This window comes from Chlorocebus sabaeus, chromosome X (assembly GCF_047675955.1).
Source record: "Chlorocebus sabaeus isolate Y175 chromosome X, mChlSab1.0.hap1, whole genome shotgun sequence".
Taxonomy (NCBI): Eukaryota; Metazoa; Chordata; class Mammalia; order Primates; family Cercopithecidae; genus Chlorocebus; species Chlorocebus sabaeus.
In genome coordinates, this window is record NC_132933.1 from 212,003 (window position 1) to 239,937 (window position 27,935).

The 27,935-nt window shown below is 39.1% G+C and overlaps 1 protein-coding gene across 1 annotated transcript in view; it reads left to right on the forward strand.

Annotated features, from left to right (window-relative positions):
- The window catches only part of SPRY3 (sprouty RTK signaling antagonist 3), a 119,831-nt gene extending 98,498 nt beyond the window's left edge, over nt 1-21,333 (forward strand). Inside the window, exons 2-3 of the mRNA XM_007993219.3 lie at nt 11,625-11,799; nt 17,372-21,333. Coding sequence (XP_007991410.1) covers nt 17,478-18,344 — 867 coding nt within the window. The 5' untranslated portion in view covers nt 11,625-11,799; nt 17,372-17,477 and the 3' untranslated portion in view covers nt 18,345-21,333. The remainder of the gene's footprint in view (nt 1-11,624; nt 11,800-17,371) is intronic.
- Nucleotides 21,334-27,935: the final 6,602 nt, after the last annotated feature.

Here is a 27,935-nt window from a genome sequence, read left to right on the forward strand (position 1 = left end):
AGTTGAGGGTATGGGCTCTGGAGTTAAACTGCTTGGGTTCAAATCTCATTTATGCTATATATTTGCTGTTTTGCCTAAAACATACCTTTACCTCTCTTGGCCTCAGCTGCCCCATTCTAAAATGTGAGTTATTTTAGCACCTTCCTTAGAGGATTTTTGTGAGAATATGTATATAAAATTCCTGAAACAATACACTGTAAATGCTCAATAAATGCAAGGACATCATTAATATTACATGTCAACCGGTTGGCATATAAGGAGATCTGTCTCCAGCCTGGGAAGATTTTAAAATAAGCAAACAAAACATCTTATTTTTAGCCTTTGGGCATCTGTATTTTCTTAACTTGTTGGAGAGAGTGTTCCTAAGGGATTCCCTTTTTAAAAGTTGGGGGCATGAAGAGGAAAGTGCCAGAGGGAGATAGTGAAAGACTCCAAGAAAGCAGAGAAGACGAATAGAAAAGAGAAGAACGTCAGAAGGAAGAGAAGCCAAAGAGGCCAGGGAGAGGAAAGTAGGTGGCTGGGGAGAGAGAGTATAACAAGAATAAAGTTCATGAAGGTAGGATGGTTGGGGGAGACCTTGTAATACAGAGCTAAGAGCTGTATTGAAGTTTAACAGAAAAGAAACTCTTGTTTGAAAGGAAGAGATTGGCTATATTTAGTACCGGGTAGGATGTCAGTTCTGAAAATAAACTGCTCCCAGAACTGAAAGCAATCCTCTGCACTGTTGTCACCTGCAGCATGCTGGCCTTCCTTATAGAGGAGAGTGGAACATGGTCATATCAGCTACCTCCGAGTTTCTGACATTCACAAGGACTTGCCCCACTTTATCTCCTTGTCCCATTCCTAAGTTTTAAAACTTGTTATTAATGAGAAAATAAGTTATACAGCTGAGAAAATTGAAGTATATGTTGGTGTGTATGTGGAGCAGGGAAGTATCCTGCTAAGTTAATACCAGAATCTAAATACCATGTAGCCAGATGCTTGATGCAATATTCACCACATCCATGGTACACATCTGGCATACCACTGTAGACATAGGGACCTAGTCAGAAGTATGACAGGCCATATATAAAGATATATTTGAAGCATCTGATAAGTGTCATAGAGATAAGTTCTCTGTGGAGATGTCATGCTTGTGTGACTTAGGGAACTCACATAGGGCATGCAGACAGGCACAGGTCAGGATGCATTAGGAAAAGACAGAGAATTCATGATTTGAGCCATCAAAAACAGAATGCATGTGGAGGAGGATGGAAATGAGGAGAAAGTTTTCCTTTTCCAATAGGAATAAATATACTTGTATTCATAAGTACAATGCCAACTACTGCTCCTTTACAAGACAAAGAGACTTACAGGTACATTTATATATACACATACACAAATACAAACAACATATATTGTGTTGGGAAAATATAGATGATGCCTTTCACTGAATGAGAAAAAAAACTAGAAAATGGGTATTTTGATGGAACAAAATATAACCAGAATTTTAACTTCTAACTTTAATTCATCACTTCCACTATTACCATTCTCTCATCTAGACAGTTGCAATAGCTCCCTAATTGTTTTCCTGCTTCCAACATAAACCCCTCTTCTGAATATATATTGTACAGGGCAGCCAGAGAGATCTTTTTAAAATCGTAAGTCATATTCATCATTCCTCTGCACAAAACCCTACAATATCTTCTCAGCCCACCCTGAGTAAAATGCAAAATATTAACATGGTCTGCAAGACTCCACGTGATATAACACTCTGCTACCTCTCTGGTTTCATTTGCTACCAATCTTCCCTCACCCTTTCCACTCTAGGCATAGGCATGCTGATCTCTTTGCTTCTCCTAGAACACATCAAGCGCATTCTGACCTCAGGGATTTGCATTTACTGTTTCCTCTCTATGGGAAAAGCCTTCCCCATATAGCTGGATGGCTTGCTCCCTCACTGTGACACTCACCTCAATGTCACTTAGTGAGACAGACTTTTCATAACCATCATATATAAAATAATGAGTATAGCTGCTTGATAGGTAGTTGGATATGTGGGTCTAGAGTTCAACTAGAGGTCTGAGCTAGAGTATGTAGCTTGATAAAGTTCCTATGTAATTCTGATGTGCAGCCCTGCCTGAGAATCACACTCTAAAAAGAAGCACGCACCTCCACCAAATTTAGTAGTAATCTCCAATTGCCAAATCTAGTAGATACTTTATATATCTCATATGACCACTCTCTTGGAATTAATAGTTAATCATTCTTAACTTCAAATATTCTACTTCCTTGGCTTCCAGGTACCACACACATGATTCTCCTGCCAGCTTTCTTCCTGTTCCTTCTCAGTATATTTTATGGGCTTTTTTCCTGCCATCTCCTTAAATATAGGTGCTCTCCAAAGTTTCAACCTCTACCTTTCTATCACTCTAACATTTTACACACTCTCTCTGGCTAGGGTCATCCATTCACATGGCTTAAATATGTACCCTACTGATGTCCATATTTCTATTCCCGATCCAGATCCTCTTCTAAGCTCAGAACCCATGTATAATATTACCTATATTACCATCTAGACATTACATGGGCACCTGAAACCCAATGTACCCAAAGCTTTATTATATTTCCTCCATATCTCAGTTAATGGAACTACTAACACCCCACATAAGTCATTAAATCTTGTTTATTCTGCCTTCTACCAATCATCAACTTTTCTTCATCCACACAGTCCCTACAATGATTCAGTCCACAGTCATCTCTGACTTGATTTATTGACAGATTCTATTGCAGTTTATATGTTATATAACTGTATTTCTCTTCAGTATTAGGCCATTTTGGCTAGCCCATCATTATTTAACCCCTCTGCTCTTCTGTCCTTTTGTTTTAGCAGACTGTGAGTAATAAGAGGACAAAACTATTCATTTATACATGCAACCAATATGTATTGATAACCTACTACATGGCATACCATGTCACATTCATTTCTGTATCTCACATATCAAGTATATTGCCTTACCTTAAGTATGTACTGCATATATGTTTGTTTTATATTCAAACTTACTGTGTCACAGATAAGGAAAATAGGGCCTAGAGATGAAGAATGACTTGCCAAAGCCACACAGCAGGTAGGTCCAGTTTTCTCCACACAGAAGCACTTTGTCCCTCCCTCACACACTTCCATTATTGGTAATATTGCTCCTAAACTATTTGTCAGCTTCTGTGACAAGAAAATAGTTATCTCCACCCCCATAGGCTTTTCAGTTAAGAATCTATGTTCCCTTGGCATTGCTTACAATTCTGGTGTCACCACTGCTGAATCAGGATGTCCACAGATCAGCTTTTTATCTAGCACTTCTAAAGAGCTCCTGCTGACTTCAATAGAATATGGATAGAGCTGGCCTCCTATAGGAACTTTCAGGCTCTCGAATGGATTTGGGATGTGTCCTGGGAGAAAGAGAATGAGGAAAGACTTTCAGAATTTGTGTGGAAGCCTGTGTTTTATAAAACAAAACAAGAGAAAATGAGTTATAAGAGAGAATTGATTGGATTAATGGATGAAGTTCCTGATAATGATTACTTTTAACACTATATTGTACTGTCACATAAAGTTGGTTCTTTATGTCTATTTCCACTTGCTACAATTTAGTAAAATCCTAAATAAGTTCAGTACATTCTAGGAATATAAATAAATCATGCAATGTGTAACCTTCTAGAGAAAATTTCTGCTTCTAGTTTGCTCAAGCGGAGTGTAGGGGACCCTCTTAGAATGGTTTAGAAAATGTCATTTTGACATCTTTATATCTTTGTGCATGCCATTTCTCTGCTGTCAATGGACCTTATTAATTCTTTTTTTTCTTTTTTTGAGTCTTACTCTGTCACCCAGGTTGGAGTGCAGTGGCACAACCTCCACCTTCTGGGTTCAAGCAATTCTCCTGCCTCAGCCTCCCAAGTAGCTGGGACTACAGGTACACACCACCATGCCCGGCTAATTTGTGTATCTTTAGTAGAGACTGGGTTTCGCCATGTTGGCCAGGCTGGTCTCAAACTCCTGACCTCAAGTGATCCACCCGCCTCAACCTCCCAAAATGCTGGGATTACAGGCATGAACCACCACACCTGGCCAAATTTATACTTAAATATCACTTTTTCTTGTAAGCATTTTATAACCTCCTCAATACTGGATTAGGTATATTTCCTCTCTGCTCCTTTCCAAAACACTTGTCACCTTTTATTACATTTGTCTATTGGCTAGCTTTCCTACTAAATTATGAGATTTGACATTTTGCCCCACCACCAAAACCATTTTCAATAAGTCACCAATAGCCCTTTGGGGCTAAATTCATTGAATACTTTAAATTACTTATCCTAATTTCTCTTCACCATTAGCCCATTTTGACTACCCCATCTTTATTGAAACTCTCTCTACTCTTCTGTGACAATGTGCTATCCTGATTCCTTTCTAACATCTGCTTACTCCTTCTCTTGTTTCTTCACTGATTCCTCTTAATTTCAACTTTCATTTTAGATTCAAGGGGTACTTGTGCAGGTTTGTTACATTGGCATATTGCGTGATGCTGAGGTTTGGGGTATGATTGATCCTGTCACCTAGGTAGTGAGCGTAGTGCCCAATAGGTAGTTTTTCAGCCCTTGTCCTCCTATCTGTCTCCTCTCTTTTGGAGTCCCTAGTGTCTATTGTTCCCATCTTTCTGTCCACCAAATGTTTATCTCCCACTTATAAGTGAGAACATGAGGTATATGGTTCTGTGTTACTGATTTAATTTGCTCAGGATAATGGCTTCCAGCTGCATCCATGTTGCTGTGTTACTGATTTAATTTGCTCAGGATAATTGCTTCCAGCTGCATCCATGTTGCTGCCCCAAAAAAAACAAACAAACAAACAAAAAAAAAACAGATTTTGTTCTTTTTCATGGCTGCATAGTATTCCATGGTGTATATGTGCCTTATTTTATTTATCCAGTCTACCACTAATGGGCACCTAGGTTGATTCCATGTCTTTGCTATTGTGAATAGTACTGTGATGAACAGGCACATGCATGTGTCTTTTTGGTAGAACAATTTATTTCCCTTTGGTTATATACTCAATAGTGGGATTGCTAGGTTGAATGGTAGTTCTATTTTAAGCTTTTTGAGAAATCTCCAAAGTGCTTTCTACAGTGGTTGAACTAATTTACATTCTCAACAACAGTGCATAAGTGTTCCCTTTTCTCTGTAGCCTTGCCAACACCTTTTTTTTTTTTTTTTTTTTTTGACTTTTTAATAGTAGCCATTCTGACTGGTGTGAGATGGTATCTCATTGTGGTTTTGATTTACATTCTTCTGATGATTAGTGATATGGAGCATTTTTTCATATGTTTGTTGGCTATATGATTCTTCTTTATCCTTTTGTTCTCTAACTGTTCCACATGGTAACACAGTCCTTTTCATTCTCCCTTTCCTCTACCTCAGCAATTTCATCCATTTTCAAAACTCCAATGATCTCTTTCATGTTAACAAGCCTTAAAGTTCCTCAAGTTCCTCTCCTGTCTTATCACTCAAACTCTAGTACCATATCTCTAACTTTGTACCAAATATTCCTACTTGAAAATGTCTCATCTTTACCTCAAATTCAACACTTCTGAAGAATAACTCAAAGATCTCATTATATTCCCTATTTATGGTATACTGAAAGGAATACTAGACCAAGTGTCAGGAGACTTGGATTCTACTCCTGGCTCTGCCACTAACTTGGTATTTCCTGGTTTTTCTCAACAAGTGTTTATCTTTTGAAAATCACAGTAAACAGTACCTTGAAGGGGTCATATACAAATCTTCAAGTAACTAATTATAGTTGGAAAGATAAGACATATACATAAGTTACTACAGTACAAACTAGAAAGTGAAAATACCATAAGAGAAGTATAACTACATTGTCATGAGAGTTCAGAGGTATTTCTGGATGATGAGACAATGAATTATATTGTAGAGAAAATAGTATTTGATGTAGTCTTTGGACTATTTGGAGGCAGAAACAATAATAATACCTGATTCATTTATGAGTGGAGGCTAACAGAGAGAAAGGTTAAATAGATGCTAAAGTTTCAAACTTGTGTAACTAAAGCATTTGTGATGTCATCTCAAATAAAAGAGAAATCAGGATACAATTTTGTAATTGAAGTTGGTCTCACACCAGTCAGAATGGCTATTATTAAGAAGTCAAAAATCAACAGATGTTAGCAAGGCTGCAGATAAAAGAGTATACTTATACACTGTCGGTGGAAATATAAATATTAATTAGTTCAACCACTGTAGAAAGCATTTTGGAGGTTTCTGAAAAAAAACTTAAAACAGAACCACCATTCAACCCAGCAATCCTATTATTGGGTATATATCCAAAGGAAAATAAATCATTTTACCAGAAAGACACATGCACTCATATGTTCTTTGTAGCACTATTCACAATGGCAAAGACATGGAATCAATCAACCTGGGTGCCCATCAGCAGTGGATTGGATAAAGAAAATATGGTACACCATGGACTACTATGCAACCACAAAAAAAAAAAGAACAAAATCATGTTCTTTGCTGCAACATAGATGCAGCTGGAGGCCATTTTCCTAAATGAAATAATACAGGAACAACAAAAAAAATCCTCATGTTCTCACTTATAAGTGGGATCTTAACATTGGGTACTCATGGACACAAAGATTGCAACAGCAGACAATGGGAACTGCTAGAGGAGGGAGGGAGGGAAAGGATAAAGGGTTGAAAAACTAACTATTGGATAGCCTGCTTACTACCTGGGTGACAGGATTAATCATACCCCAACCAAAGTTCTTTACAACCCTAATATCATATATTTATTCCTTTAAACTGACTCTCCCTTCCAACTTCTGAGTATGGCAATGGTATCATTGCCATTACCATATTCAACTGAAAACATCTCATCCTTACTTCCCATTCTCACTGTCAATTCCCTAACCAGGCCCTTATCATTTTCTGTTTAGATTACTCCAAAATACCCCAATTTGGCTGACCTGATTCTAGTATCTCCCCACTTCTATATATCATGCCCAATGTATCTTTCTTAAATGTGGCTTATTTTCATACTTTATTCCTTTGTTCTAAAATGTATTTCTAATTCCCAGAGCAGTAAGTCTAAATTGCCTGTCATTCGAGTTATTCTCCAACATTATATATTCCAATCCTCTCTTCAATATACTTCTTACATAAGACAGTCTGAATGTTTCACTCTTCGCAGACTCCATGCACATTGCTACCACTCCAGCTTTCCACATGTACCCTTCATGTGAATTATATATGGTTATTCATTTTCTGCCCAGATCTCAATTCCTCTTTGAATCCTTACCTATCTAATTTATTGCAACATTTGTAACTCCTTCATCACTTTCACCCATGCCCTAGTCTGTTTTTCAGTATGCTCTGTTAGATATACTCTCCCTTCTTTCAATATGTTTTTGAGTTAACTCTCATATCAGAAATGATCTGAACAACCAGTTACTACAAAGCGTGGAAAGATGTATTTTATTCATTACAAAATCATGGCTCAGAGATTTCTAAAACAGACTTAGTAAAGAAGATATTTCCAAGGCAGGGTGACTTTTCTGGTGTCCTTCAAGGTTACTTATTTATTTATTGAAAATCAATGGCTTTCAGAAATAGATGTGTTGATCTGTGCTGATGAGACAACATATCCAAATTCAACTGGAATTGAATTAATGTCAGCAAGGTGCCTTAAAAAGAGAAAGAAGGCATTGGATTGGGAAACAGGAGACTTGTGTTCACTTCTAGGCCCAACACTGTCACTTACTAGCTGCATGATCTTGGACAACTCAGTGAATCTGTCAAAATATGTTTTCTGAAGAGTACACCATTAACTAAGGAGCTAAGAAAACACATTTTCTGAAGTGCACTGCTACAAGAATGTAACAAGTTTGTAAAAGAAGTTGTCAGGCAATACATAGTGAGCTTTGTAATGTCTCACCATCAAATTTCTGTATATAATTGTACTATAGTGATAGCCTATCAAAAATTTTGGAACTTCAATTTGTCTTTTAGAAACAAAACAGCTTAAAGAACAAATAAAGATATTCATGTAGATTTCCAAAAACTTGTTATCCATTCATTCAATAAGTATTAATTTAGTGATCAGTATGCTAGGCTTTGGGGATGTGCAGTGAAGACAAATATAATAAATATTATATCTGCCCTCAAAGAGATCACTGTCTAAATTGGGAGACAGACAATTATAATAAAGGGTGATAAGTTCTGCAATGGTGGTAAGCACAAAGGGGGCTTCTGGAGCACAAAGAAGAGGACAAATCTGTTCTAAACTAGTCTTTTGAACAGACAGTTGATTAGGCAAGGCTTTTCCTGCAATAAGTGACTGCTAGGCCTATAAAATATCCAGGAATATTATCTTAGTCTTACTGGGCTACTGTAACAAAACACCTTTGACTAGATAACTTATAAACAACAGAAATGTATTTCTTACAGTTGTAAAGGCTGGGAAGTCCAAGATTAAGGTGTTACCAGTGTCTGGGGGAGTCATACTTCCTCATAGACAGTGCCTTCTCGCTGTGTCCTCACGTCATGGAAGTGGCAAGGCAGGTGTTTGGGGCCTCTTTTATAAGAGAACTAATCCCATTCATGAGGGTTCCACGTACATTATTTAATCACCTCCCAAAGGCCCCACCTCCTAATATTATCATATTGGTGGAGAGGTTTCAACATAGGAATTTTGGAGAGACACAAATATTCAGACCATAGCATTTACCAAATAATTTTAAAAAGTTAGAACAAAAATCCCTGAAGAGATTTGCAGATGGTTTGATACTGTGGTATAGTGGTTAAAAGTACAAGCTCTGGAGTGTCAGCCTGAGTTAAAATCCTAGATCTGCAAATTGCAAATTAACTTGGACAAGTTACTTGAGGTCTTCGGACCTTGGTTTCTCATTTTAAAAATCAGTACAATTCATAAATGTACCTCACAGGTTTGTTATGAGAATTAAATAGGTTAAAATATGTAAAATTCTAAACATGTCACCCTGCACACTTGAATGTCAATTCCAGGAGTGCAGGAAATCTAACTGTTGAATTACTAGCCTTTAGTAAGTGGCCCATACCAGGCATGGCTGAATGAATGAATGATCATCAATTTAACTTTTTTTTTTTTTTTGGTCATGGGTATAATCCTAAGAGGTAAGAAGGTTGAATAATCCCAATTGTTTTCATTGTTGCCTTAATATAGGCCCACAGAGTAAAGGAGGGAAAGGAATTAGGCAACCCAGCTATTCTACTTTAAAGTTAGACTTTAAAAAATAAAAGGGCTTCAAACTGAAATCATCTGTTGCCTCTCCTGTGGGTTACATTAGAGCAAGAACAATTTCTTAACATTCATAGCTACTATTCATGGGGTGCTTGCTATATGCCAGAGAGGTGAATTGAATTGCCTAAAGTGAGGTAGCTCCCAGGTTGAGGAGCAAAAATTTGAACCCTGATCTGTTTGACCTGAATCTAGTTAGTACGGTGCTTGACACATAGTTAATGTGCAATAAATATTTGTTGAATAAGTGGGTGAATAAATATATCAGCAAGTATATTTTCTTCTGTAGATGAACCTACAGTTTAGCTCTAAGGGTTTTCATGATCTTGATAAGCTCAAGCCAATGTTAAGAGTAAGGAAAAGGTATGAGCCACAAAAGAGAATTTACGTAGGAAAATCTCTTGACTAGAAATTCCAAATGGAAAAAGAGAGCTGGATTTGTTTAGAAGTTACACACACACACATACACAGGCATGCACGCACGCACGCACACACACACACACACACATATATATATACATGTCATCACAACTGTTTGGAGCACCTTAAACACATACATACACACAGGAGCATGCAGACCCATACCACAACTGTACTTTTTTTAATCTCATGCTTTCTTTTGTCTTCTTAACACATCTGAGAGAGGGTAAATGACAGAGTGTCAGAGTTAGAAAGGACGTTAGCAATTACCTAATCAGATCCCCTCATGTTAATGTAAAAATTGACACTCTAGAGGGGAAGTAAATTGCTAAGGTCACACAAGGAGTCAGAATAAGATTAAGAATCTCAGTTTCCTGACTCACAGTTTGTTTTACTCTGAACTGTCACCATTTACCATCTCAATTTTATAGATGAGGTAACCAAAGCATCCTAAGAATGTTGATGGCCAAGCTCCTGCCACTTGTCCGTTGAAATAGGACTTGAAATCAGATCTCCTTTATTTTAAATATAAAGCTTGCTGTCATCCAAGAGCTTCTGTCTGGATGCCCAGAAGAAAGATCCTTTCCTATTGAATTAAACAGTGGACTGAGGGTAATTTACAGAAAGCTTTGTCCTTGGCTTTAAGAGAAAATGTCCAAGGCTGCTTTATTTTCAGTCCCAGGGAGGCTCCATGAAGGCAGGAATGCTGTCTGTCTTCCTTATTGAATTCACAACACCTAGCACAAAGGAAGGCGGTTAATAAATATTTGTTGTTGAATGCATGCCATGCTAAAGGGAAAGTAGGTTGGGTAATGGTTTCCCAGTGGCAATGGATGGACAATCATTAGGGCTGGAAAAAGTGGGAACAGATGAGGAAAAGAGGTGGGAGGAACCCTTAAACAAAGGAGAAGCTCTTTCTCTTCATCTTATTGAAGCTGCAATCACTGCGCACAGGCTGAGTAGATTGGTAGAAATGTGATTGGCAAAGATATTTAAATGAGACCTCCTTAAAATTGTTACTCTCCACCCCACCCCCACGTTCCTTTACATTTTGTTTCAGTCATTACCCAGGGACCGGATACAGAGATTCCTATGGGGAGTTTTAATGGGTCGATTCAATTTCATCTGGATGACGCCACTTAGCCAAGCATTAAGAGCTACAGCTCCGGGAAAGCAAACGACACCGGGGCGGGGGCGGGGGGGAGAGAAAGAAATTATAACAAGGAGCAATAAATCCCTTCTTTCCCATCCTCTGCTATAACCCATTCACAAGACCTCCAGAAATCGTCTACATTCACAAAACAGCCAGCTATAGCTAAGCTGAACACACTGCAACCTCACTCCCTGCCCCCACTGCAGATTATATACCAACACACCCTGAGCCATATAAATAATCACACACTGGCGGTATCTATTGCTCCGTTGAGATACCCTGTGTCTACAACTGCAGTTTCTGCTGCTTCGGTTCATCTGTCAGATTGGAGGAGAGGGAGGCCGAGGTGGAGGCGGAGGCGAAGGCAAAAGAGAAGGAGGGGGAGGAGGTAAAGGAGGAAGAAGGGGAGGAGGGAAAGGGGAGGGCAAGAGGAGGGGAAGGAAAATACTGGAGGAGGAGGGGGAAAAGAAACAGGAGGAGGAGGAGAAGGGGGAGGAGAAAGAGGCGGAGGAGGAGGAGAAAGAGGAGGAGGAGGAGAAACAGGAGGAGGTGAACAACTTACCCTGCTGAGCTTTCTTTGGGGAATACGTGCATCAAGATTTACATCTGCCTGTAAAATCTATACAAAGCATATGCCACTACAGGTTTGACTCTCCCCTCCCCCGTTTTTTTGTTTTTGTTTTGTTTTGTTTCGTTTTATTTTCTGTTTTCTCTGCTGTGTCAAAGAACAAGACAGAACTATCTCTGTTTCTGGCTCCACTGTCTGCCAGTGAAGGAGTTTTCATTCAGACTTTCGGAAGAGAGGCGGAGAAACCTAAAGACTGAGGAGAAGAGATCCTTTCAGCCAGATGGGGCATTAGTTCTTCTGCTTTTCTCAGCATGGATAAGCCCTTTCCTCAAGGTAAGCCATAGAAATTAGCTCTTTAAAAACCCAGAATTCTTTCTATGCAATGCACAGATTGCCATTCATTCCAGCCATCCTGTGCTGTCTCTGTGTGTGCGTGTGTGTACGCGCGCTTGCGCGCGCGCGCGCAAGCGCATGGATAAAATAAAATGAAAACCCTTTAAATGATATTTAAATAAACCAGCTCTTGCAGAAAACTATCCATATTAGAAATGTGTAAATCAAAATAGAACTTCAAAATAATATTTTTGTAGGCGAATGTCAATTTAATTTCTAGCCTGTTAACCTTTAAATGCATTTTGGTACTTGCCTAAACCCTTCAAAACGCAGCCTAACCACCCAAGCTGAGGACAGAGAAAGAGCCCGTGCTAAGGCCAGTCTGGCTGCCCAGCGGGCATCCTGTCAGCATGGGGCTAGCCTGCTATTGGCTCACAAGTCTGGGCTGTGCATCGTTCAGATTTCATCACATCACCTTGCCCTGGGTAGACATGGCGCAAGCTGACACGGCATAACCCCCCACTTACATTGAGTCAGAGCAGTGATTTAGAAATCTCTGGATCCGTGCCTGGGTACGTGTGCACATGTCGCTGTGTGGCATATGGAAATGTTGTCAAAAGTGAGAACCTGTGAGCACGTCTACTTAGCCAATAGGCATTTGATACGACCTAGGGCAATGGTTTACTGCACACTCACTTCCATGAAGCTAACTAATTATAATTATCATTCACCTCTGCATGCTGCAAACCAAGTTGGATGAACAGAAAACAGACCTTGAACTCTTAAGCAGAAACTCTATTTTGAAATGGAAACTATTGTTGCTTTTCTGGGAATATTAAAACCTCACTGTATCATGATGTGTTATCACATGAATTTGGATATACCAGGTGTTAAATCATGTTTCCAAAAAGTCGACTGCATTCATAAATACAAGTAAGGCACAGGCTAGCATTTTATCCACAATGAAATATTGGTCTTGCTCTCCTTGCCTGTAAACAAACATGTACAAATACATTACTATAACATTCTATATATTTGTCTCTTTGTGTTCTGTTTTTAGGTCTCTCTAGCTGTGAAACAGTCTAGATAGTGATCTGAGTGACTTAGATTTGAAGATATTTTTTAAGAGTTGAGGAGTTGAGTAGTGAGGAAGTAAAGAACCAAAAGGAAAGGAGACTAATTCTTCCTTAAAGACTATTGAAACAGAGAAATGCAACCAACAAACCCAACTTAAAATTTAGAGCATCTGGACAAGAAAGGCCTTTAAAAACCCTCCTTTTATTTTGCAGATGAAGAAACAGGACCAGAACGGAGATCATTTGCCTACAGCCACACAGCAAAGTAGAGCTAGCATTAGGACTAGAACTTAAATTTCTTGTGTCATGTAAAAGGATTTGAGTTTTTTTAAAAAATTCCTACTTCTTAAATGAACAACCAGCTTCTTCTTAGACTTTTCCTCAGGATTAGAAGTATGTGAATTCATTTGGTATTACAACTTTTCCCTGTATCATTCATCACTAAAAGACCTATATCTTTTAAAATTCAAGGTCTTAAAACTGCAAGACTCCCTGGTTTGAAATAAACTGCTATGAGTCTTAATGAAACCATTAAAGTAATGAATAGGACTAGGGTAGCAAAGTGACAAGTTAAGAGTTAAATGTGGTGAGAACCTGGCAGCTCCAACAAGATGTATGCGGTAGGAGGGAGGCCCAGTCAGTGGCAGAGAGGTTAGTAATGTAAACTATATACAACTTGGTATTTGTAAGGGGGGAGTGCTTTGATAGAGATGCAAATGCTTTTGCACAGAGAAGGATTTTTAGAGAGCAGACTTTGGAACAGTAGAACTAAGAAAACATATAAAGCCAAAGCAGAAATTCCCCCTATGTTTGCTTTCAGTTATTCTGAGAAGGAGTGTATATAACAGCAGAGCATAGAAAAAAGCAACACACCTAAGAGCCGTTACACAGTAAGGTACAAAACAGCATTGAACCCACGGGAGTGGGAGAAAACAAGAGCCAGGATCTCCTCTTCCCCACTCTTCTTTGAAATCAACATTGAGTCACACTGTATCAGAAAGGATTTACCATAGAAATCAGAACTGTCTTAAGGTGTTAGCATAGAAGGGCTTTCGATAGGAAAGTTTTCAACTTTATTCTCAACATGGCAGATTTTAGGTTCCAGGGAGAAAATACATTTTCTTTCATTAACAAACATTAGCATTTCTTGAATGGGCTTAGCTTTCTAGTCCCTAAATTGGCATAAGAAAAGAAAATTTTTTTAGGTTGAACATGGCAAATTCAGGGCTACAGAAAAACTGTTTAGAAAGCTATGAGCACCTGGCCAGAGAGACTGTGATGGGAGTGGGTTTACAATGCATCATTCATTACTGCAGAGGCACTACGTGACAAAAATCACTAGATCCCATCAATGTGCAGCCAAGACCTGTAATCACCTTTGCTCTTATTTAATAATATGTGATATGTACATTCTCTCTCTCTCTCTCTCATTCGATAGAATATGGAATTGGCCAACTGCACAGTCAGTTTCTTAACTGTTGCTACTCACAATGAATGGCTCTTTAGTGGGTGGATTTCTGAATCATAAACATTCATGTAGTGGTAGTTTTTCATCTAGCCTATGTGCTACAGCAGTGTCTTGCCTGTTCCCTTCTCAACATATTTTTCTCTCTTACCTTCCTGTACAGTATCTATTTCAGTTCATCCTGAATGGCAAGATCAGATTCAGCACATCCTGAATGGCAACCAATTTATTGTCATTCAATCCTTAAATCCTACTCAACACTCTGATTTTATTCAGGTCCTACTGTCCACTTATTGCAGGTCTCCCACATTAGATCCCAGAGTCCATTTGAATAAAAGATTCTACAGAGCAGGAAGAAACCTTCTAAGTTCATCCTGTCAGTCCCCTTACTTGTAGGCAAGACAGTACATCATTATTTCAGACTGATGCCCACAGCTTCCTTTAATCATCCAACCAAGCATCTCAATTTATCAGTCTTGCAGAAATATAATCAATATTGAAATACAACTTTTCAACCTAAACACCATGTACCCTTCTGCTCCCCTTTGAACGTAATTCTCATTATTGTTTCCGAGTCATTTATATTATGACCTAGATTCCTCACAGATTAACTTTCGACGTTTTGGGCATGTCCCTGAGGTACCTAGTGACATCCCTAGAATCCTGTCTTTGGAATCTCACCTGTTTATCTCCTGTAATTTTAAGACCTTGTATACCTTCCTTTAAATTATTGCTTCCTGGAATTTTCAATATGTTTTGAATCTAGTTTCTTTTGGGAAATCAATTAGTCTAAACCGCATTCAGCATGTATATTATTGTTCTTACAGTACAAAGGATTTGCAGGTCTCTACATATTCTTTAGCTGATCAATGGGACATAAATATATTTCTCATAAATTTGTCAAAAGACTCTTCCCAGTCCCAAGTTCCTACATCTACATACCCTCCAAGCCAAATGAACAATGTGTCCTTTTTTATTTGGGTGTCTACATGAAAGCTGCCAGTTCCTTTCCAATGCTGAGACTATGAATCTATAAAGATACAGCAAAGGTAGAGGTGGCAGGTTGCTTGAGCCTTTGAGTGCAAGTAAATAAAGGAAACATACATTTTGCTTTTGAATACCCAAATAAATAAGGGCACATTGCCCACCTTACCCTCAAGGACTTGAAGATATAGAAGATATGAATGAAAAGAAATAGTTTAGAAAATTGTATAGTTATAGAAAGAAATACAGACCATAATGGCTCAAGGTCCTTCAAGATCACCTTGTTCACTTCACATATCCTTCAGTTTCACATAGATAGTGAAACTGAGGTCCAAAGGAAGCAAGTGATTTGACAAAAGTGACATAAATATTTGAGTCTGAGAGTTTCCATAATATTTATTTGCATTCTGTTATGATGCATTTATTTAACACCAAAACAACTAGTTAAAACGTGAAATTTTTGTCAGACTGGTTCTTTGATGTGATATGCCAAAAAAGGTTATTTTTAACCAAATTAAATCTTTTCAAATAATGAACAGATGTAAATTCAGCTAATCAGGTTTGCATGAGGATATAGCCTCAAAAGTCAACTGAGTCTGTCATATTATTAGCCACTGAGTCGTTTTTCCTGTTACTGAGCTTTGGGCCCATTTCAGTGTCGTGTTTGCTTGCTTATGGAAACCTAATCAAGCACCATCCTCTCTCACTTGTTCATTTCTATTACTCATTCAAGCTATCCATCACATACAGTAGTGTGAGTAATTGATCTATTTTGAGGAGGCCTGAAATCTGATGGATCTCAAATATATACTTTATTCATGCTACTGTTTTGCTAGGTCCTAATGCCTCCAGGATGTTTCCTGGATTTGTGTTTAGGTTTCCTCATTTACACCTCTTTGGCTCTTCAGTCTTCTAAGTGGTGTGATACAGCAGTCTACTATTTGTACAATATTTTCCCCATGGTCATCATCATCAGTTCTAGGGGTGGTAAAATCCTTCAGGGAATGACCAACCACCTCTTCCTGACTATGGTACAAAGGAAATACAAGCATATACTTTCTAGATATTCAACTTAGCTTAAAGATGGTATAAGAATGCCACTGTCTTTTAAGAAAGTCAGTTTATTGTGTAAGGTAGTGATACAGAAAAGAAGTCCAAGCAGATTCTGCTTGGTACATCCCATCAATATGGAGTTGACTTAGGATAGTAATAGGTATAATTACAGATGATTTTTGAAATAATTCAGGACTTGTCTTCTATAGTTCCTTGATCCCCAGTATTAATCCCATGTGTACGAAAGCTTGATTCTAGAGCCTCCATTCTATTTAAAAAGAATCACTTCCTTAGTAAGTTAAAGCAGCCAGTAAGGTGAGGAGAACTGCAAGATGATTAGTCTTGGCTTCCTTATACTCTTGGGAAGCCTTTTTTTTTTCTACTACACTGCAGACAGCTTAATTCCTACCCTCTGTGTGTTTGCTGTATCTCTGCCATTATTGCATTCTCCTTGCTTGCCTGTATTCACTGAATCAAGTAATGTCCTTTCTTATCTGTGTATTACTGCTTATCATAATTTCACACTGAAAAGATAATTTTGATTGGTTATATATATATATATATATATATGAGCAACTTCTCATGGGAGACTTTTGAGGCTTTCTCTTTTCCTTCAGCATTGCTTCAGAAAATAGCCTTTGCATGTAATACTAGGTTCCATTTGTATTAAAATTCTGATACCCAAGGCTTGGATGTCTCTGCTAGCAAATACCTGAATGAGCTAGCTGCTCCTATGAAACTAGGCATTTGATGGAATACAAAAAGAATCAACTACCTGATCTTTGTTCCCAAACTTCTTTATAGTCTGGATGGGATGATCAGATTGGTCTATAAAGAAGTAAGTGAGGTTAATTACAGAATAAATGTGTAGCATGAAGATTACTGTAAAGCAATTGAAGGTAGCGGTGGTGATAGGGCCTGAGCTTTGTTGGTTTCTTGCAAAGTACTTATGCCTGTGTGTTCTCATTTACTGTTTTTATGCCTTCTCTCCTAGGATTTTCTCATGTGCCCTGAGATCCATGTAACTACAAGGGCTCCTCTTTATCACCATAAGTGCCACCCTGGCTTAAAACCACTCAGAGTTTAAAAATCAAGGCAAAATGGATGCTGCGGTGACAGATGATTTTCAACAAATTCTGCCTATTGAACAGCTGCGCTCTACTCATGCTAGCAATGACTATGTGGAACGGCCTCCAGCCCCCTGTAAACAGGCCCTCTCAAGCCCTTCCCTTATTGTGCAAACCCACAAGTCTGATTGGTCTCTGGCTACCATGCCTACTTCTCTCCCCCGCAGTCTCAGCCAGTGCCATCAACTGCAGCCCTTGCCTCAGCATCTGAGCCAATCTAGCATTGCCAGCTCAATGTCTCATAGCACCACTGCCTCTGATCAAAGGCTCTTGGCCAGCATTACACCCTCACCTTCAGGCCAATCCATCATCCGAACCCAGCCTGGAGCAGGGGTCCACCCAAAGGCTGATGGTGCTCTGAAGGGAGAAGCTGAGCAATCTGCAGGGCACCCTAGTGAGCACCTCTTCATCTGTGAGGAGTGTGGGCGCTGCAAGTGTGTCCCCTGCACAGCAGCTCGCCCTCTCCCCTCCTGCTGGCTGTGCAACCAGCGTTGCCTTTGCTCTGCTGAGAGCCTCCTCGATTATGGCACTTGTCTCTGCTGTGTCAAGGGCCTCTTCTACCACTGCTCCACTGATGATGAAGACAACTGTGCTGATGAGCCCTGCTCTTGTGGGCCTAGTTCTTGCTTCGTCCGCTGGGCAGCCATGAGTCTCATCTCCCTCTTCCTACCCTGCCTGTGCTGCTACCTGCCTACCCGTGGATGCCTCCATCTGTGCCAACGGGGCTACGATAGCCTCCGGCGACCAGGCTGCCGCTGCAAGAGGCACACCAACACTGTGTGCAGAAAGATCTCTTCTGGTAGTGCACCCTTCCCAAAGGCCCAGGAAAAGTCTGTATGACCTTCCAGCAAGGTGGATCCAGAGCTTTTCTCCTTCTAGCCCCCATCAGTAATGCATAGGCCTCATCTTTGGAGAGGGAAGGAGTGATAAACTAGCCAAAGTTAGGGCCTCTCCTCTTTTGTTCCTGCAGTGTCAGGGGAATGACCAAGTACATCCTGGTGCAGGATGCCTTGTTCTTTCTCACAGTATCTATCCCACTCCTCTTCAGTCTTTACACCCTGCCAGCTCAGCCCTTATGGCTGTCATGGCAAATTCAGGTGATATATGGGTATGAGGTTTGAACACTGAGGACTGACAGGGCCAGCAACGTGGAGGTTTAGGGGCTCCCCAGTGTAATACCTCTCGGTGCAGGCTCTGATCGTCACTGTTTTCTGCTGTGCCTTTGGAAGCTTTCTTCTAAGATGGTTTTCACAGGTACATGTGGAACAGCGTTCAACCTTCCAGGGAATATGACCCCTTCTCCCTGTTACTGCCCTTCTTTATTCCTCTCTCCTCTTTCATTGTTCTGTTCTGTATTCTTTTCACCTTCATTCTCACCCTCTCTACTTTTACTTTTTCTCTTTCTTCCTCCCTTTCTCCTTCTCCCCTCTTTCTTTTTCAGACTGATCTTTTCTCTGCCTGTTTTTCTATCTCATTTGATCTGTATTTGTCTCTCTCTACCTTCCCTCTTTCTCTAACATGTCCAAAAGTGCTGTTTTTCCATAGATGTTTCCTTAGACGCCAAACTTTGCTATGCTATAGTATTTACTAATTTTTATTAAGGGAAATGGATTACTGTAATGAACTGATCACTAGCAATAGTCTGGATCCCGATGTGTGTGTGTGCTCACAATCACTCTCACCTGTTTGTGAGCACATGCAGCAAAGTTATCTTATATTTCCAGGTTTAACTAGTTGGAGTTTTTCTCCCTTTCTCAATAATCAACTTATAGTACTGACAGATTCCACTAGCATGCTGAGTAGGACAGTAAATCAGGATGCTCATAACTTTGTATGTCTGACCCAAGTGCCAAAGGCAGACGTGCTTTATAGCTAAATGAACAAAGCAAAGGATACAGAGGTATGTTCTCTCTTAGAAGCTAACTTCCCTGAGACTGCATGGCTCAGGCGTTAATAATGGACATAAAAAGTCATAAAATGTTAGAGCTGGAAGGAATCTTAACTATTAATCTAGTTCAATGCCCTTATTTTACAGATGGGAAAACTGAGGCCTGGAGATAGGAAGGGACTTCCCCAAGGCCACACACTGAGTTAACAGCAGAATTGGGACTGGAATATAGGCCTTCCGATTCCTAGTTCGGTATTCTTACCCCTGTACCACATTGAGTCATGGGACTTTTTCCTAGGGCTCTATTAACAGTGACAGAAAGCCATTCCCATTCAATTACTTTTCAGAAACCATGCCAAGTTAGTGTGGTGGTCTTTCTCCAGTGCATGGTGGGTAGCTAATTAACTATCAGACATTGAGGCTGCCCCCAGTGGACATCACCTTTGGCTCTGTCACCTTGTAGAAGCTCAAGTGTGGAAAAGAAAAGCTTAAAGAAGCCCTAACCAAGCTGTATCTTCGCCATTGCATCTACTCTTTGCTGCACACACTGTGCTTGCTCCTGGCTTGTCTGCAATGGCAGCTGCCTGAGAACTTAAATTTCAGCAACAGCGAAAAACTGAGATGAAAGATGTATAATTCAGAGAACTGACTTCTCTCTTAAAAAATACAGAGAGCCTGTGCTGTGAACCCCCTTCAATGGGAAAAAGCTGCAGTGGTGATGGCAGGCTCCTAAAGACTGCTGCTTAAAGACACAAGAATTATAAAGTTTCCCTCTATAAGTGAATCCAGAATTCACTGAGGAATTCAGAGATTGAGGGCACTTGCTTGAAATCAAGGTGCTCCAACTTAGTTTAAGACCTCCAGACTCTAACTTTATAGATCATCTCTTTTAGAGTGTGCATGGATGTGTGTTGCAGGGTGGAGAAGTGGGGAGAAGTGTATAGTCGTACACAGGGGAAGAGGGGACATCCATGTCCCTTTGTTGGATACATATTACAGAAATATGTGCCACTCAGTTTTTGTTGGTTCTGAATCTTCCTGAAGTGTACTGACATTTGGGCTGCACAGAGCCCCACACCTTCACTTACACCTCTTCTAGAATTGCTTTGCTCTATTTTTGTATATATAAATGTGTTATGATGATTATTAATAATGTTAATGATATTGCTGCAAATGGTGCCATATATAAGGTTAGGCTTCTTGGAACATTTATAAACCCAAACCAATACCTGTAACCTCTTATGTTGCTTTCAGATCCTTCAATTTTAAGTAACTTTTTAATCTTACAAGTCTGCTTGATTGTACTTTACACTTATCTACCCCTAAAAGCTCTGCCCAGTTCTCTGGGTCAAGCTGGATGGTGATGAGTAGCAACCACACTTCTCTGCTTCTGCCTGAAATGTGCTTAGAGCTCAGTTATCTAAGGATTCTCTGACACTAGTGCATTGTTCCTGGAGCTAAAGTTATTCTATGGATGTTTGCTTATTAGTTTCAGGCCCCAAAATAACATGAGCCCCTCCTCCTTGATAGCTCCTTGATATCCCAATCTTGCAGTCCTAACTCAGGCAAATTGTGCACTGCCAGAGGGGCCCTGGGTTCTGCCATATACCCAGAGGAGCCTTTCTCAGTGTGTTTCTAAATGGCCTTACACTTGGTAGAAGAAATTGAAGGGTTACTCAAATACAGTTGCAATCTGCAATCTGCTGTTGAGTCAGGGCTTTCACTTGTGTCCAAGTTGGCCTGATATGGACTGCATCTGCTTTACATATAGATGGGTCCTGTTGGGGTATGCGCATGGACGTGTGAGTGAGTGTGCATATGTATCCCTTCTGTGATTTTATATATATATATATATATGTAAATATATATTCACACATCTCTATATATTTTAATGTATTGCACATGTATATTTAAAATATATACGAAAGAACTCTAAATCCTGCAGGGAGGCTCTGTTTTCATTATTTTTCTACTTTGTGTCATGTCCTGTATAAACAGGAATATTTAGAGCGTGTTTCCTGCTTAGCATTTTTTTGCAGTTAAATCATCTTTTAGTCCCTAACTCTATTGCTTTCCACGTATTGGTTCCTTGATACATTTCATATGGCATCAGCCAAGAGTTTTCCTGTGGTTCCAGCCCATCTTCCCTAATCACAATTACAATAATAAATATAGTGAACACTTATATAGTGCTTACTATATGCTAAGCGCTATTTTTAACATATTATTTATATTAGCTCATTCATTCCTCACAATTCTACAATATAGGTATAATTCCAATCTCTGTTTTACAGATGAGAAAACTGAAGCACAGAGAGGTTAAGTGACTTGCCAAAGGTGACAATTGTAAACGGTAGAACTAAGATTTGAACATAGGGTGTCTGACTCCCAGGTCCATGCTCCAGAATCAGATATAGAAGGCTGGAGCACAATGTAAACCATTCTGGAGTAACAAGCCTCAAGTGGTGAATAATTCTTTCCCTAACTCTGGTCCACCTGCAACCTAGGAGTTAAAATAAATATGCTGCTATGTTAAGGGTAAAGCAACAGTTACAGGCATTATGTATTAGCTGTCTTGCTCCCAAAATGGTGGCATTACAAATGTTTCCAGTATTCACTTTGAAAACATGCTTGCAGCCAGTTACCATTTCTTAGCTTATGACGTAGAGCTATTAAGGGAGTAGTTTCACTTGTGCCAAAGAGGGTAAGAGTTTATTAGTCTTATCTTTATTGGCCAGGGAAAACTAATTCAATTTTTTTCTGAACAAAGTAGAACTGAGACTATTTTTGGAGCTTAAGATTTGCTACAGCTGTTAATACTCAAACTTATTGATTATATTGAGAGCAGTCTTCTGAGTCAAATGACCACTGATCCATATAACACCTTTTACCGACAGCTCCTTCACACTGAATCCTTTAACTTTGCCAAAGGACCTTTAAATAACATCTAGTCCAATGTCAACATTTTATCGCTGGAGAAAGGGATGCACAGAGAGGGAAAATAACCTGTCTAAAGTCACACAGTTCTGAAAATTGAGTGGAATTATGACTTTATGCCAGAGTTCCTAATTTCCAGGTATCTTAGCCTCGGTTTCTTAGAAAATAGAATTTGAAGCAAAAGCTATGTACAATCCAGGGTAGTATGAGTAAGGAAAGGGCTAATAAGGGAGAGAAGAAAGAAGAACAAATAAAAAGTATGTCACTGAGTTGACCACAATCTGTTCCTTGGCAAGCTAATTTCGCAATTTTTTATGACAGACCATGTGAAACTACTACATCTCCATACAGCCCACCTGGCGGAGGAAAGTAATGGGAAGGATTGTAGCTCCACTACAAACAGTAAGGCAAGTATATGAATATAGGGAGATTAAAGTGATAAACTAGGGTGGTGCTTTTACCTTATGTCTTTAATCACATTCCTTCAAAGTAAGTTAGAGATAACCTACCACCTTTAAAGTAAATAAGGCTTTATTGTGGCTCTTAGAACTGTACTATGTTTGCCTTCCTGACCCTGTTTATTCTCTAGCTTGCTTTAAGGGGCTTCTTTTTTATATGGAAATTAATTCCCTGTTCAATTAAAGGAGTAACAAACTCTCAAAATATCTTTCTTCTTAATATAAAAAGGAATTTCATATTATTGAACTCCTCAAAAAGCATGTCTAAGTGAAAATATGTATGTGAATTCACATATGTTCTTTTAGGTTCCATGAGCATAATAGCAGGAAAACTGATCAAGTCAATAAATGCTGGGAAAAAAATGGCTAAACAAGGTATTCTGTAACATAGAAAATAAAGCAATGAGTTGGTTGACTGGCTTTTTAAAAAATATTTCAGCCACTAATTATGACATGACACAGACACATTCTAAGAATTATACTAGCTTTTATTCACATATATAATCGTTCCCTGTGTCCTATAGATCATTGTCACATAAAGCAAAAGCATTAGTGCCCCATTTGGACCTTTGGCCTAAGGTTTGATAAGATTTTGTAGAACTGAAATTCTTGGTCCCTTTATCCTAGTTTAGGCCCATATCCTCATTTTGACCCTCAAAGATAAGATCATAACACTACCAGTCTTGTCCATCCTGGCCTTTAATAGCAACAACACTGGTGTTGGGAATGACACTGACTATTGCTAGGAATCTTGCTGTCATTACAATCCAAGTTATATATGTTTGCTCCCATATGTATTTGTTGGCCCATCTCCTGAAAAAGAAGACAGTAATTCTAACTCACACATTGTCATTCCCAGACTAACCTTTTGACCATACCAGGTAATAGTCATGTCTCTGATGGTAAAAGACAGAGATGTCAAGGCTCTGGAAGCTCCCAGGTCCTTGAAGAACTAACTAAACTGCTGAAAACAGAAGTGGTAATGTAGGCAAATACCCTGGCTTTATTAATATAAGGCTTTAACATCAAGTCACAGGCATGTTCTCTTACTGTAACAAGATGGGGTTGACCATTTGTGAACCCTGAAGAGTCATTTTGAATCTATGTCCTAAGGCCTAAAGTACTTTGATCCTCATCTTCAAAGTCTTACCACTCTAATAACAAAAAGAAACACTACAAAGAAACTGCAAGGAAAGAAAGGGACACTCATTTTTTTAATGTCTACCAATTATTTAGTTATTCATATATGCATTTCTTTATATAGAAAAATATATGAAGTTTCCAAAAGACTCTGATATTCAGCTTTATAGTCTTGGATAGAAAATCATGTGTCCTTGGTTGGGGATTCACACACCAAGGCTTAACAGAATTAGTTTGGGAAATATTCATTTTTATACCAGAGATTAGTTGGCTTAAACAACTTTACTCTGTGAATATTTTTCTTAATGATCCCCTTCCAATGGAGGTGAAGGCCTCCCAAGAAGGTGAAGGCCCCAGGCCTTTCTTAATACATAAACCATATTGAAAGAACGAAAAAAGTAATGGGAAGTAATAGTAAATGTAGATCCAGAAAGAAAAACAAAGGTTAAGAAAATGAGATATGTGAAAGAAAAAAGCTGTATAATCAGTGTGTTTCTCTCACCTAAAACACCATTTACTAACTACTTGGTTCAGTTGTACCCTTGAATTCCATTTTGTCTTTGACTTATGTCAACACTCTTCTTTTCCATACTCCTATAGCTCTTCATCTGGAATGATTCTATAGGGTGGAAGGGAGGAGAAAGGGAGAGAGCGGGAGAAAGAAAGAGAGAGAGAGAGAGAGAGAGAGAGAGAGATGGGTGGAGACTCGGCCTGTCTCCTACAGGTTCAAAGTTAGAATATGCCACTAACACTATGTGCCTTTCAAACTCCCTTCTAGGACATGCTCTGTAGTACTTAGATCTTATATTAAATGACAAGGTTTCTGTCCTTCAGAGAGAAATACCAGACTGGGTTTGTGGTTTTCCCTGGATTGATTTTTTCTGAGTCAAAGTGGTGTTGTAGAAATCACATTACCCTGAGACCAATTAAATCAGAATCTTTGGGGGTGTTGAGAAATGGATTTTTAAAGTTCCCAGATGATTATAATATGCAAACAGATTTGAGAAAATCCACTCATCACTTTATTCTATAAACGCAGATAGTGAGGCTAAGAGAGGGAAAGTGACTTACTCATAACCACACAGTGAGTTAGTGACGAAGTCAGGATAAGAATCCAGGTCTGCAGACTCCTAGGCCAGAATTCTTGTCTTTATGCTATACTGCTTCTAACTCTATTGTATTCCTCCTCTGAGCCTTTGATTTTCTCATCTGTAAAATGAAGATAATAAAGCCTAGAGAGTGTATGAGAATCATTAAAGCAGAAGCATTTTTCTTAATGTACAAGGTTCTATACAAATGCAAGGGAATTAATGTATAACATATATGTGGGGCTGAGTCTCTAAAACAACATAATAAAAGTTGTTTTTATTTTAGTCGATCATTTCGGTATTAGCATGTAACAAGATTGAACACTTGTGTAGGTTGTATGTGCCTTTAAACTGAACTTGGCCTCAGTGACAATCAAAATTAGCAGTTGAAGAAAGAGGTCATACATTTTTCTCTTGCCCTTGCTGGAATAGGGATCAAGAGGAATATAAAAGCAATGGAATACCTGGATTTCTTATATGCAGTCAATCACAACACGGCCTTAGTGCTGAACTAGCCCAGGGTTTCTATGGAATTTGTAGATCCCATTCCTGAGGCTGGTCCTGGTTGAAGGATGTCTCTTTTGAAAGGCAGTACCCATGGAAAGCCAAGGGGGAGGGTTGCCCACTAGGAGGAGCTTCTTTAGTAGAAGCCAGAATGGAGGAAAGGGGCTTTCTGACTTGGCGCATCCGAAGAAATAGATTATTTGAGGATCTAGTACTCCCAGAATAATCTGTAACCATAAGAAACACATTTCCTGAACTCCAGAGCCCCAGAACAGGGTATCCATATCCAATTCCATCCTATCCATCCTGGATATTATGAATTTCCAGAGAGGGCCACTTCTACTCCCCTAGGAGTCATACATCTGGCTACTTGTTTATAAAATGGGCCTCTTATGTCTTCCTTATTTTGAAATTATAATATACATTCCTAATTCATCATTCATAATTCTATATGTCACATTACAAGTAAGTTTTAAAAATCTATTTGGTAAATATATTCTCATTTCATCTTGAAATACCTGCCTTTTAAGGGGAGGGTAGAGAGACAAGGAATTAGTGTAAATCAATAGGCCTAAAAGTATAATGACAAATATTTATAATTCAGATTCATCTCAGGCAGGGGTTTCCTTTCAGGTAATTAAGAGGTGATGACCTATGTTTAGGAAAAATTGGGTTGTTTAGAGGCCATGTAGGGGCCTATGATTTCCTAGAAAATATAGACCCAAAGAGCTCCTTGCTAGTAATTACACTGCCGAAGAAGTTCTTGTACTTTGCCGCACAACAATTAACACGAGCCTAGGTATGAGCTGTATAAAGTGCAGGTGGACAGAATGAAAAATCAGACTCAATCTGTAGTTCTGAAGGAAGGGTCAAATTTGGTTGAGGTAGGTGTTAATAGTTGAAGAAACTGAAATGTATTTCAAGAGCACTTCAGATAAACAAGATGGAGACTGAAGCCAAGAAGGAGAATAAAGAGTAATTACTGCATAAGAGGCTAGAGCATACCTGAAGTCCAAAAGCAGCACTGAATTTAGAATCAGAAGATACAAATAATACACAAGAGAGTGTGCAATGCAGGGAACCATGCTTGATGGGTTTCATCTAAAGGATTGTAGCTAGCTCCACCTTTGACAAGTTAGCTTTTCTGTGCCTGGTTTTGAACCAGGAACCATGACTCTAAAGATTTTGTGCTCTTAACTACTGCAATCTCCTTTTCAGTATAAAAATGGCTATATTAATAGGATTGTAATACGTCCCGATTTGCCCAAGACTGTCTCAGCTAATATCTGTTTCTAAAATATTTTTAATAGTGCCTCCTTATACTCTGAGAGCATATCTTAACATGACTTATATATAATTTTCAACATTATGTTTAATCCCCAATTGTTTATTATCCATCATGCCCCCCAAACTCTGACCTCCCTTGTTACTCAGATTACATTCCCTCTCTCCCTCTAGCATACTTGCCTGACAAAATCTGAAACTTAAATATAATCACTTGTTCCACATTTTCATCTAAACAGATGAATGTGATTGGAGAAAAACATAAAACGGTAAATTCAAGCGTGCCCTCAGTACCACAAGGTATTTCTACTTTATTTCTCTCTTCAGTTTATTTTCAAATCGACTCTTTAAAAGGACTGCTTCACACTTCTCTCTCATCACACCTCCAATACCCCACTTCCTCCATGCCTCCACTCCTATCCTACGACCTTGCAATATATCACTGGGAAAATAGCCTTTTCTTTTGAACTCACTCTAGCCAAGCTTTTAAACCAACCCTCCACCAAAATAGCTCTTTTCAACGTCACCAGTGATCCTACCTTGCTAAATCCAATGGTCAGTTCTCAGTCATCTCATTCAGTTTATCACTAGCATTTGTCCCAGTCCATTTACATTAACAGCTTCCTCCACCTGAGACAATGACCTGCATGCAGTTAGTTTATTTGAGAGAAGTGATTCAGAAAATAGGAGACGGGACTGAGAATGGTGAGCCAGGAAAGGAAGGAACATCAATCCAAGGGCATGTTATTGATCTGTTTACTACTATAGGCAACTGAGGACTCTCTAAGGAGCCATGTAGAATGCACCCCAGAATTTTCCACCAGACATAGAAGAGGAGAGTGTTTTTCTATCAAATCTCATCTCCCATTAATTAAGTGTAATCCTAGAGGGTATTTACTTGCAAGTTGGCACATGATTTGGAATCACTGAGCAGGGTCCTTCAAGTGATTCACATGGTGGTGGCAAAGAAGCCCCTGCAGGAAGCAATAGTATGAGATAAAGCTGAATGAGGTAGCATCAAGCTACACCTGCATGTAGTTACTGCAGCATGGCCTGAACAAAAAGGCAGTCCATATTGAAATATATTCTTTATTTGGCTTCCAGCACACCACACTCTGCTGATTCTCCTCTC